General features: G+C 35.1%; 1 protein-coding gene across 1 annotated transcript in view; it reads left to right on the forward strand.

The window, feature by feature from the left end:
- Positions 1-12,957, forward strand: part of KNDC1 (kinase non-catalytic C-lobe domain containing 1) — a 61,101-nt gene that overhangs the window by 23,283 nt on the left and 24,861 nt on the right. Inside the window, exons 6-9 of the mRNA XM_051619256.1 lie at positions 17-1,038; positions 8,788-8,902; positions 11,928-11,999; positions 12,103-12,164. Of these exons, the coding sequence (XP_051475216.1) occupies positions 17-1,038; positions 8,788-8,902; positions 11,928-11,999; positions 12,103-12,164 (1,271 nt within the window). The remainder of the gene's footprint in view (positions 1-16; positions 1,039-8,787; positions 8,903-11,927; positions 12,000-12,102; positions 12,165-12,957) is intronic.

The raw sequence follows: 12,957 nt of genomic DNA on the forward strand, positions 1-12,957 counted from the left end.
TGTTTTTTGTATCTAGATGTCTGTGATAACATGTGGAAGGGAAGAATGTGTCAGAGAAGTCTGGGATCTAAATTATATTCAAATGAGAAGAACAGCATAGCAGGTGACTCGTCTGCAGTGCAGGATGTGACAGCTACCTGTCATAAAGACTCTTCTGTATTTACTATGGTGACTAGCAGAGAAAGTGGTTTGAAGGAAATTCAAATTGATCTGGATAATGAGGAAACTCAACATTCTCAACTTGCAACTCAAGCTACAAAGAGCAAAGAAGACGACAAGCATGCAGTGTATGCAGACGATTTTGCTAGTGTTGCTTTGGATATAAGATCATGTGTTATTGACCTGGAGAGAGATGGCATTTTTAAGAAAGGTTCTTTGAGAAAAATTAAAACCTTTCCAAAGCTACCACTTGAACCCACAGATACAAATAACTTTTTTACTTCTGTAACCAACAGTGGACCGCTAGTTAGGAAAAATTACTTGCTAGCACAAGAGTCAGTACCTCTAGACAATAATAATGAGGTTGGTTTTTCAAAGGGAAATCTTAATACATTTGCTATTGGTAGTCCGCCAAAAACAGAACCAAAGACTCACCAGGTTAATGATCTTCACTTAGAAGCTCCATGTGTATGCACACAGGTGTCTGGCATGAATCTAGAAGAACATATGTCACTTATTAATGGTAAAAATATAAGTTTTGCTTCATCTGATTACAAAGAAGACTGTTCTGATGCTACCTCTGAGATGCCAAATACAGCTAGTATGCTAACAGGTCCAAATGGATCTATTGCCGGAGCAAAAATGCTAGACAATTACATGGCGTTGGAAGACTCTTCTGAAACTTTTCAAGGGTCAAATGAAAGTGCTTTGCCACGTTTTAACAAGATGGCTTCAGTGTTAACATCAAAACCCAGTGGGAACAGATATGGATCAAACGTAATTAGGTCTCCAGAGTTAAGCAACGATGCATTGAGCGCAAACAATAATGAAGATAATCTTTGTGGAGGCAGAGGGTCAGAAATCAAAAGTAATGAGCAGGTAGTAAAAATAAAGTCTTCATTATATAGTTGCTGTAGTCACTTATGTGGAGATGAAATGACTTAAATGCAGTATGATTGCTTCCCCCCTTGCTCCCTCTAGCCTACTGGAATTTTGATAGTCTACATTCTGCAAGAGTTAATATTGGAAACATGGTTATCCCTTTTTCCTTTTTAGAAGGTAAAGTGCTACAGTGAAATTTATGCTATTGCAAAAGCAACCTGAAATTTAAATTAATTTTTTTTAAAAACAGAATATTCTTGCTAGAGTTAGAGCAGCATACTCAATAGTTTATTACATTTGTAAAAGAACATTACCAAAGCATATGTAGATTTTTAAGTCTTTACATCACTGCCAATGCATAAAATTAACTACCTTGCAGTGGGCCTTCTGAGTGCTTGTGAAAATTCCAGAAAATTTCCTCATTGTAAACCTGACCTCATTGAAATCCATGGCAATATCCCATCTGCTTCGAGAGGTGAAAAGACTCCCCTCCTTTTTTTTTTTTCATCTAAGTGTACATTTAAGTTTACAAAAATTGTACATATGCTGTATCTGTTCTGTGTTCTTAAATTACAACTTCTGTGTTTGTTATGTATATTTCATGATAGAATTCAAATACGTGCACAATATCATTGATATGTTGTCTCAAGCCTTTTGTCTTTATAAATAGCCAAATAAGAAGAGAGAACTGATAGTAGTAGTACATAGTATGTAGTATGGTCTCTGCTCAAATTGCTTATTTTCAGGGTGGACAAGTTTGGTCTCTGACCAGATGGTTTTTTCTCTTGTGCCACGCTCAATGTGATGTAAACAATCCATGATAGAGCTGCTGGCTAAAAATGCAGGATGGCTGATGCTTTTCCAGCCTTGCTGCGACTTGACAAAAAATAAGCAGCACAGACTTCACACGTTTCATTTCCAGAAATTGTGCTTAGGTGAAGATGTTGGGGTTTTTAGCTTACCTGTCTATGGACAACCCAGTCTTGTCTTCCTTCCTTAATAGCCAGTCTTCCAGTCATCCTGTGCAGTGACATCTAGGGTTATTTTCAGTCTGCATCTATCCCTCTTTTCACCTTGCCCAAACACCAAAATTACTGGAGTAATAACCTAGGACTGTCAAATGTGTGAAGATCCTTTGGTTCATCATAGTTCAAAAAATGAATGCAGCATTGAAGATTCTGTTCTAACTGCTTTTTTCCCCTTCCTTGTCTCTTTTTCCCTTAATAACGTGCACTTATTAAATTCATGTTGCAGGAGGATAGTATATATGGATAAGCATCATGTGTCATGGTTTTGCTCTCTGGGGGAGTTACTCATTGCATGCATATTAAGTTATTTATTTAGTTTTTAAATCTTACAGGTTCATTCTCCAGACTCTGGGAAGGGATTGTATTGTAGACACATCCTTTTTTTTTTTTTTCTCTCCCTCCTACTTTGGACTATGCAACCTTGCATACTCAGAAGGGCGTGCAGAGTAATGATAGTTCCAAAAGCTTCTGCTTTTGCTAGTTCATTTGTTACTCTGGATTTACATGAAACTGCTTTATTTGATAGATGTGCTGGTATTTCTAACAAGGATCATCACAATTTCAGTCACTGACTTCTTGTGAGAGAGCTTGTTACTATGCAGAAATCCAAATGTCTTATGATTCAAGAAACAAAAACAAATCTTTCATCTTATGTGTAAATCTCTTTGCTGAATAGAGATTTTATATTTTTATGCTAAACCGTATAAACCTAGGAATTAATTTGCATAGTATGTGTAATGGAGAGGATGGCTAAGATAAGGCAATCGGGTCCTTATAAAACCACTCCCCCTGGTGTTTTGTTTTGTTTGGATTTTGTTTTTTTCATTCCAAGAAATAAAGGTACCACACTTAATCACTTGCCTCTGTGTTAACTAGAGAGGTGTGGTGAATAAGCTTCCGTCACTTAAGAACATAAATTGAGTATATTGGTAGAGGTTCTTCTGTATAGTAAAACAAAAAGTTGAAATAAGATGTGTATTTTGTCCTTTCTGAATTATCAGACAAGTGTTTAAGTCTGAGTACATGAAAATACTTCCAAGAAAACAAAAAAATCTTCCTCAGAATTACAGTTTCCCAAAATTCTTGCAAAATTTAAAAGCTGTAATGAAAGTTCCAGTTGCTTTTCCTGCAACAGCCCTTGAGAATGGCAGACAGAAAAGGTAAATCAAACTATGTTCTCCGGTTATTCTGCAATTTTTCTGAAAGCCTCTTTTTCTTCAAATATTTCATCATCAGTTTAAATAAAATATTATTTCAGCCTGGACAGCATTTCATTCTTTCAGATAAGTAGGCTCGTAGTAAAAGTTAGGTTATCCTGCTCCCACTGACTTCACAGGACAATCACAATAAATTGGAAAAAGTGACTCTTACTCCAGCTATCCTAATAAGCTGTGTTGTAACACATGTGATCTAAAAGGAACACAGCAGGATGGTTGTCTATGAAACCAGAGTTTTTATAGCTGTGTTTTCAGAAGAAAGGTTTTATAGACTTCTACTCTATATTCTTTTTTAATAATCACTTCTAGCAAATGTTCAGGTTCTGCCAGATAAAAATATTATGCTCTTTAAAGCTTGTTAAAATCCTAAGCTGGTCTTCAAAACAGTATCAACAACACAAACCACTTTGATTATTTAACTGCTATAGAGAGGAAAAAAAAGCATTTAAATGTACCAAGATTGCGAGCAACACCTAGGTTTCTGAAATAACTCATGGTTCCTTGAAATGCTGAACTTCTAGCCTGGTGATCTTTGTTTTCTGAAAGAGGTTAATTCATTTTCAGTAGTTATTTGGCTGTATGGCAGACACCATTATAAGTCTTCTTAGATAAGGGTTTTGTTGGTTTTGGGGTGTTTTTTTGTTTGTTTTCAGCTTCTTTTTCATCTTCTGGAAAACAGGTTTTGTTCCTCAGGCAGTTTCTGCCTTGGTCTTGCCTCCTGACAATTGCAAAATAAAGCCATATTGTGCTATACCTTATGTAAAAAAGTTACCACTGTCTTGGTACACTTTCAAGTTCCCTTTCATGTCTCTATGCCAGAATTCTACTGAATACATAAAAAGCTTTGATTTGTTGTGTTTTAAGAAGCTAAAACATGAGTCAGAGAGTTTGTTGACTTACTGCAAAGGCACAAAAAGTGTGAAGCCCTACCTAATGACTTCTATCTTCTGGGCTAAGTGGAATACACCTCAGATTTACAGCACTGCTCCTTCACTAGTTTTCTGTAACAGATAAGCATAATTGCAGCAAGTAGAGCTATAGGAGTAGTATCTCTAACATTTCTTTACATATGTTTTTCTTTAGAGAAAGTGCTATACCAGTCCCATCCACCTGAAGATCAACCTTGTCTACTCTGGAGAACAGTTTTTCTTACCTGTCAATACTTCTCCAGTGGACAATATTTTTCTAATGCCCCAACACTGCTTCTTAATGTTATGTGCTTTACTGCTAGTAAGCATTACTAAAAATACTTGCTTGCTTTTGTCTGGCTACTGCAATGTAACTTGTGAGGGTTTTCCTAGTAATTTTTATAGTTTTGCATGCTATAAATAAATATTTTTCACTTCAAGTTTGAGTGAGGATCTTTTATTTCTCTAACCAGTTTCATTCCAATCAGGTGTGTCATCTCTAATGCTTATAAACATTAACTTGTGATTCCAATGCTATCACCCATGGGAAGGGTTAACAGGAACCTGAGATGTAACACGTTTGTTTTCTGTTTGTTATTCATACCCAGTCAAGCATGAGAGAAGTGAAAAGCCATGTAGCTGGCGAATTACACTTGAACACTAAGGAAATAACAACTGAAGGAAAGAAAAGTTGTCTACTCCCAGAATAGTACCTATTAAAAAAAAAGAATAATTAAAATATTGCTGGCCTAGGCTGTTTAAAATATGCCAGTATTACTTTCATTAAATGTCATATATTGGCATAGTCTGAATGCTTTGAAAACCATGGTTCTGCAATTCTGGTGCCAACAATGAAGTAAAAGATCTGTTAAATGATCTTTGCAGCACTGAAGAAAAAACCCCTCACTCTTTCAACAATTGAGGTTTAAAATGCAATCTTTTTGGCACAAAATTAAATGTCACCAGCATGTAGCTATAGGCAATACTCAGTCATGTGGCTTTTTCATATTTTCTGTCAAAATTTCTGTGCTGTGTGAAACACTTTCTTATTTTAAAAGCTAAGTTATGTAATTTGTGTTATGAAAAGGTCTGGTTTAGAACAAGTAAAAATGTCAGGAGGTTGTAGTGGGGTATACTTTTTGCACTCTGGTGCAATTTTGCTGGTAAAAAGAAATTGTTTATATCAGTATTAAAATACTGCTTTAAATGAAGTGGACTTACGGTCTTGTGGACGCTGACCAGATGTCTTGAGCTTGCTTTGCTAAAATGTCTGAACAGATAGTTAAGAAACATTCCATGTTACAGGCATTTTGACACAAATTTTTAACGTTTCTAGCACTTAAGATTTTGTTTTCTTGATGGTTGAGTGAGATTTTTTTGAAGGTGTAGGAAATAGTTATGAGCCAGGGACTTGCATGTTAAAACAATCAAACCTGAGACAGATGCTTAAACAAGGGAGTTTTATCCCTAGAAACATTTACCAAAACACAAACAGGTTTGGTGGAATTTGAATGCACATTGTGTTCAATACCTGCTTAGAGGCTTAAATAAAAATTGCCTTATAATGTTAGGTTGAGGACTGCTTTGCTTTTCTTTGGAAACTGTTTTAACTGGACTACATTTGTTTTTCATCATAGATGTAAATGTGTGATTGGAACACGTCTTAGGTGTCTTGACTGTATCAGATAACTTTTACAAGATGTTAGATGGACAAGTCACCAGCAGGTCTGAAACCTCAGTCTTCAGATTACATCTTCCAGAATTTTCACTTTCTGGGGTAGGAAAGTGAGCAGTTGCAATAATTAGGACACTAGAAGAGTGACTGCCTCAGGTATTTTTTTCAGGATGAAAAATAATTTTATATATTCAGGGTGGGGAGAGGCTTGAGTTACAGGGAGAGACAATAGCAATGCAGTAAGTTATCAGTATCACAGGAGAACAGCAAGCATATGAACACTAGCTAACAATATTGGTATCTAATGTTTATTTAGCATGCTTGCTAGAGAGAGTTCTCCAATTTGTAACCAGACTGCATCCTTTTTTTCCTGATGCAGGTTAATTTGGCCATCATGTGGATGGCAGTGAGTCTCACTTCTTTTCCTACATCCTTTTTTCTTCTGAAACTGAATTTCATTTTCTGTTATCTTTTCATCCTCATTTTTGTTATCTGTCATTTACACTTTATTTTTTTCTTACCAGAAACTTTTGCTGCTGTTTTTAGGGTTAATTCTTGTTTTCCTGCGTTGCTTAAACCTCTTTCTATCATTTCTGTCTTCTTCCAGAAAGCTTGGCTATCCCAAAAGTGATGAAAAATACCTTTCATCTTTCTGCTGTACAACTAACTTCAATCTCCAGTTTAATGAGAGATTCTTCTTTCCCTTGCTAGCCATTCATCACCTTCTGAAGTGAGAGGTGATTTGTATATTCAATAGAGGAAGTCCATCTTTCTCTGCTGCAGCTTTTAGAACCTCTAGGGACATAAACTTGAAGAGAAGGGATTTTCTTACAGAGAAGCATGTGTCAGTAGTTTGTACTTATTACAAAACTATTCCCAAGTCCCAAAACCTTCCTAATGTACTTCTAGTCAGTCTGTGGAATTCTTCTTTCCATTTCTCTCCATTCATGTTATCTGTGCAGAGTGAACTTGAAGATTTGGCTGCTGTGAAGTGTCTGTGAGCAGAGACATTTGAGGCGTGTGAGAATTGGGATGTCATGGAGGGGGGAATGTAGCACTGATCAATCAACAGTGTGATGTTCTCTAGACTCATACACTCGTTTGACTATCTGACCTCTTCCTTCCTGATATGTAATTATTTTATTTTTTTTTAATCAGACAGTTCAAGAGCTTACTTTTCTAGATATAATGAAGGAATACATTGATGCAAAAATGTAAAGCTCCAGGATGTTGATAATAGCAAAATTTGAGTGAAAATTTGAAGCTTAACGTTATAACCTGGCTTCAAATCTGTCTATGCTAAAAATTTTTGCAATGTGCCACAATGGAGAATAGGAGAATAAAAGCACCAAAATAATTTTTACATATGCTGGAGGTAGGCAAAACATAAAACGTTGTAAGTAAATCAAAAGGTGTGTTTCCTGGCCTATCTTGTTAAAAATTGGTAGTTTATCTGGTTCAGCTTCACAGAATATTTAAACAGTATGACCCCAAAATACTGCATTCTTTGAGAAGGTCTTCTGATAAAAAATAAGTTATCAACACAGTTTCAGCTACAGAAATCAATGTGGTTCTTTTTCTTCTCCCAGTAGAATGCAGGGAAGTTATTTCTGTTTGTTGATCTTGATGAAAGTTAATGCAATACTCTGTTCATTGCATATTTTATGATAAAACCCAAATAGTGCCTCAGCAAAGCATGTTTCATAGCCAGGATCATGAAAAATGGTGGTGGAGACTGATTTGTCAAACATGATGATGTACCACTATTGTGTGTTAGAGAGACTCTTAATCTATTTAGATTTTACAAACACTGATAGGGTTATAAATGTGTCTGTGAAGACTACGGGAACAGTTTGGAGGTTTGAATTTTTGTTTCTGTCTCTGAGTTAATCCTGAGTTGCTTCTGGTACTTCTTTTTACCAATGTGGCCTAAGGTTGACATTTAGAGATAGTAAACTATTTTGGGCTGCATGTGCAACAGAAAATATGCTGTGCTCTTTTTTAAAATAGTTGGATGGGTCTGCTCTAACCCAGAAACCTCTGAATTTGTTACTATTCCTGTGGTAGTTGAATGGTGATCATAAGGTCCAGCTGATGTCAAGAGCCAATAGTAATGATAAGATCTTAGCACAGCTTGATCATATGCAGTACTATCAATAAGTTCTTCTATTCAGCTCCCTATAAAAAAAAAATCAAAAACCAACACAAAATATAAAACGCAGATTCTCTGAAGAACAGTCAGTTTCCATGGAGCAGTATCTTTGTCACATTAAGACATTATGCCAGATATCAAAAGCTAAATTTGTAGCCAGAAAAACAAATGCTGCTACTACAAATTCAGCAGCCAGGAGTTAAAAACAGAAAAACATGCCAGGACTTCAAATAAAACTGTCATTAATTCTTTCACTATTGTTAACATCTTTCACAGAAGAACAAGAAATGTTGATGAAATCTCTAAGGTAAGACTTGTAATGCAACTGTCAGGGTAAATCAAGATTTGAATGTGGGATTGTTTTTGTTGGTGGTGATCATTTAGATTTTTATGTATCTGAGTTTATGCAGTGCCCCTATAATTATGTGTCATCTTTGACATTCAGAAAGAGTCTTTCCTTAGTATGATAAGAAAGAGCTTCCAAACAGCTCACTTATCCTGCAACACTTCTATTCTTGCTGAAATCTCACTTGAGTTACGATTTTGTTATGCAATTAAGAAACTACTGGTTCATCTATACAGCTAACTGTGCAATGCTTTTTCAATAAAAAGTATTATTAGTTCACTACTGGCAAGTGCAATAAATACCTTAATGCTTTTAGGTGTGTGCGTTTTATATTAGAATTTACTTTTTCATTGCATCAGTAAACCTGTTTTCTTTGTGATAACTCTTAATAACTTTCTACATCTTCACTCTTTTTTCCAGTGGATCTCTCTAAAATTCCTGTTGTCCTGGTATGGTAAACCTCTGAAAGACTATGAACTCTGGGCATTATGTCACGAGTGTTTATGTACTCTGCAGACTTACATAGATTATCCAGGTATGGCCTTAATTATCTTAAAATCGTTATGTATTTCTGTTAATTGTATTCATGTTTTCTTTATTCAGTTGATGCAAAATGTCTCAATTTTCACTTTGTATACAAAAGAAACAATCCCCAATATTTCTAACTTCACTCACATAAATTATGACTTAGAATTTTTACTCGATTTGGGATTTCCTTCCACATACAGAAGAATGTCTTCTTTTCTCTTTTTCTGAGTTTTGGTGGCTTTTGTGTGGGAAACAAATCTTTATTACTTCAAGCAGTGAAACAAAATTTGTGTTTAGGCATTTTGGGGATGAAAAAACTGTACTGTGACTTTCAAGAAAAGCATTAGGGACCTGTATCTTGAAAGCAGGAGGATGTAAGTTTTTTATATATATAAACTTAATATTTCCTCTCTTGTCTGGATTTGTTTGTGACAAATGAATCCTGACGTAGTTTTGACAATACAGGGTTTTGTCATTTTAAGGCAGCCAGGGTCTTGTCGTGACATTACTCCTTACACATTCCATATGCTTCAGTTTATAGAAGAACTATCAGAAGTCAACTTCTGTGAGAGGAATGTGGAAGTATCTTTTAGCAGAATTGGAATATGTTCTAGGTGACTCGGGAGAAGACCATCCTAAATTTTCATAGGCGTTCTTAATGTTGATTTAGCTTTTACTACTAATAAATTTGTAGCAGTTCTGATAAACAGCAGAAGTTTCCATCACCACCACCCTGCCTTTTCTTGAATTAAAAAGCCTGCTTTTGAGGGTTTGGGCAGGGATGAATTTGAAGTCTGTAAGTGAATATAAACAATTTCATAGTAAGGTACAGGAAACCTACTGTATTTTTTTTGTTTGCAACTTCAGCTATTTTATCTTTTATAATATAAAACTGTTAAAAAGGAAATTGGTCGTAAATTGAGATTTCTAAGCACTTTGAGCAATGTTACCCTTAAATTAAGTATTTTGTATACCTTACACCAGGATTATTGCAGCCTTATAGTATATTCCTACTGTTTGTGAAGGTTTCAAGTAACTCCACAGAGGGGCTCAGATTCTAATTTAATGTGCCTAGCCAGCCTCTGTTATTGTACTTACATGCACACAGAATGCCTAATTCTTCAAAAGACTGAGTTGTGATCTGAGCCTTATGTAGGCTGTAAAAGTGAACATAATGATATAAACCACTAAATGGAAGGCACCTTACTTAAATTGCTGTGTTTGACCAAAAAAATCTACCTTGAAGTTAAGTATTGTTTTTAGATTTAGAATATTTTTGCCAGAGGCTTCTCTGCCTGTTCTGAGAGTAATTGTGCATTGTGGAATGACTTACCATGGTGTTATTACTTCTGTGTCCACACACACACACATAAAGTTCTTTCAGCATTCCTTTTGAACAATATTAGCTGATTAAAGGTGAAGCTGATAGCATATAAAGTGTTTGTTAAAATAGCCTTTGCCTTGACACTTGAATAAGAATGGTAGCTGATGAGTCATAGTTAAATATATGAAATGCGAAACAAGCTGGTTTATTTATTATTTATTCACTTAAACAGCCTTTCCTCTAAATTCTTCCTTGGTTACAGTTTTTTCATTACCCTAAGCAGGAATTATCTGTGTAAGAAAACATACCCAAAAGCTATCTTCTTCACAGTAATTTTTAATTCAATCTTGCTGCAAAAGTGCTTCTACTCTCTGTTGAGTTTTTACTTGTTTCCTGCCCTCCTACCAGAGGATGTTGCTTACATGTTCTGGAATGCTTTAGAGAACCCAGGTGAGAATTTTCATGTTGTATTGTGTTGCAGATTCAGGGCCAGAGATGTTAAATCTTGAGAAGCAAAGTTAGTGAGCATGAGGAGTTCTCAAGGAAGCTGCCTCTGCAGAAATAAGCAGCAAAAGTTCTATCTAGTCCAGGAAAGCTTTGCTTTTCAAGACAGGCAGTTTAGGTTCAGCTTAAATATTACTGAAGGTAGTAGGCAAACCTTTATTTACATTAAGCATAGTGAACAATTTAATGGCTTTAGATGTATATTGCACAGGTAAGTTTTTCTTAGAACTTTTTTAATTTATCATTTAATAATACATTAATATTTGTTTAATACCACTTTAATATTTTATTTAATAATTTTAATGTTTTATCCTCTTATTTAATTTCATGTAAGAATCTGTTCTCCTAGTAATCTGCTTTTATAAAGAAAAGAGCTTTGGTAGTCTCCAAAGGCAGGACTACATTGCTAGCCAATTGGCTTATTATATTGAAACATGTTAAATTACAGTGTGGTTGGAAGATATCAAGCAGATAGACACAGTCTTACCACAGATTTTTCATCATTGAATTCAAGTAACATGATCTCACTACATTAATGTTAAGTTTCTGAAGACCTCTGGTCATTTAAAATAGTTTCAAAAGTCAGTTATTTCTTTCCTAACCATGGAAAATTTCAGAGCCTTATCTTGTAAATACCAATCTACATAGTATTTCTTCAGTGAGAGACTGTGTGTGCTTATAATGTGCAAACCCGGACTCCATATCTTATCCCTCCTAGAGGAGTTTTGGATCTGGTTACATATGTCTCTACTGTCTCTGGATAATGAGCCTTGTATTTTGTTGGGATTGGAGGTGGGAAGAGAGGAGCGATTAAACACTGAGAATGAATTTACTTTTATTGGTACCTTGTGAGAAGAGTAGAGTACATCTAGCTGTTCGTATTTCTTTTTCTGTTTTGTTCCTTTCTTGGCCTTCCTTTTCAATGCTGAATATAAAGGGAAAAAACTTCCTGTATTCTAAGCCCTTTTATTTTTTTGTGATCCCATTTTGTTTTACTTCCTTGTCTTTGTTCTGCAGGAATGCCTTCAGTGATTACACATCTATTGCGTGGTGTTTCTAGCATTGGTGTTACTTAAAGCATCATTTATCATAGGGTAATTGCTGATGTTGCTGATGTTTTAAAAATTATTTAATTTTATTAGTGTCAAAAAGTTAAAAAAACAGATATTTATTATGCCTTGCCCTTTTGTGGCTTGTTTTGCAGTGGTCTTATGTTTGGACTCTGTGCTGATTGACTGCCATGGAAATATCCTCTTTGTGGCTCCAAAAGCTGAAGGTAGAATAATACACTGTGTGCTCTCCTTTTATGTCTTTTATGGGGGGAGTAGAGAAGAAAGCAAATACCTTATCTTTTGTTTCTGGTTTCTTTTGTCATTTAGAATCTTGTGATATATTTTATTTAGCTCCTGAAATTGAAGAGGAGGATGTGGATACTGAGAAGGTAATGTGGTAGATTATGCAGGTTGCTATACATTTTATCAAAGAACAGCATGTCCCTCTGCTTCTACAAGAAGAAAGCTAAAATCTTCTAAGATTCTGATAATGTTTCTCATTTCTCCCATTTTGTATTGTTTACCTCTGTTTCCTTATATATTTATCTCCCACAAAATGAGTTGCTTCTTAGAAAAACAAGTTTGAACTGCTAAAAATATATTACTTAATAGTTTTCCATAAAACTTTATATTTTTTTTATGTTTGTTAGCAATAAGACAGACTCTGAAGTCATGTTTTCAAGTTCTGGAGGTCACACTAAGATTGGTATTTTAGACTGTCTAGGTTAAAGCCCAAACATCAATCTCATTTGAAAGACTGGATAAAAATATCATTATCGGCATATTTTTGCTATGAAAATGCTATGAATTATGAAACTGTCTTACCAGTAGAGTTTTCCAAGAGCTTTTGCTATAGGTATAAGCCATGAGGAGCATTCATACCAGAGATGATAAAATGTTAATAAATAGTAGGTGAGTATTTGACTCCACTGCAGCTGCATCTGAAATGCAGACTGTACCACAGTGTCTTAGGAGTTGGGAGAAGAGAATTTTTAGTACCTTCCTATAACATAAAAATAAATGAGTTAATGTGTACCTTGTACCCCATAAGTTCTTTGAAATTAGACGTAACAGTCATGGATCAGAAAAAACAAACAACCCTCAGTAAAAATCTAATAAAGACAGAGTTTGACTTTCTGTAAACATATCTGAAAGAAGAAAATGTTTGTGTCTTTTTTAAAG

This window comes from Apus apus, chromosome 4 (genome assembly GCF_020740795.1).
Source record: "Apus apus isolate bApuApu2 chromosome 4, bApuApu2.pri.cur, whole genome shotgun sequence".
Taxonomy (NCBI): domain Eukaryota; kingdom Metazoa; phylum Chordata; class Aves; order Apodiformes; family Apodidae; genus Apus; species Apus apus.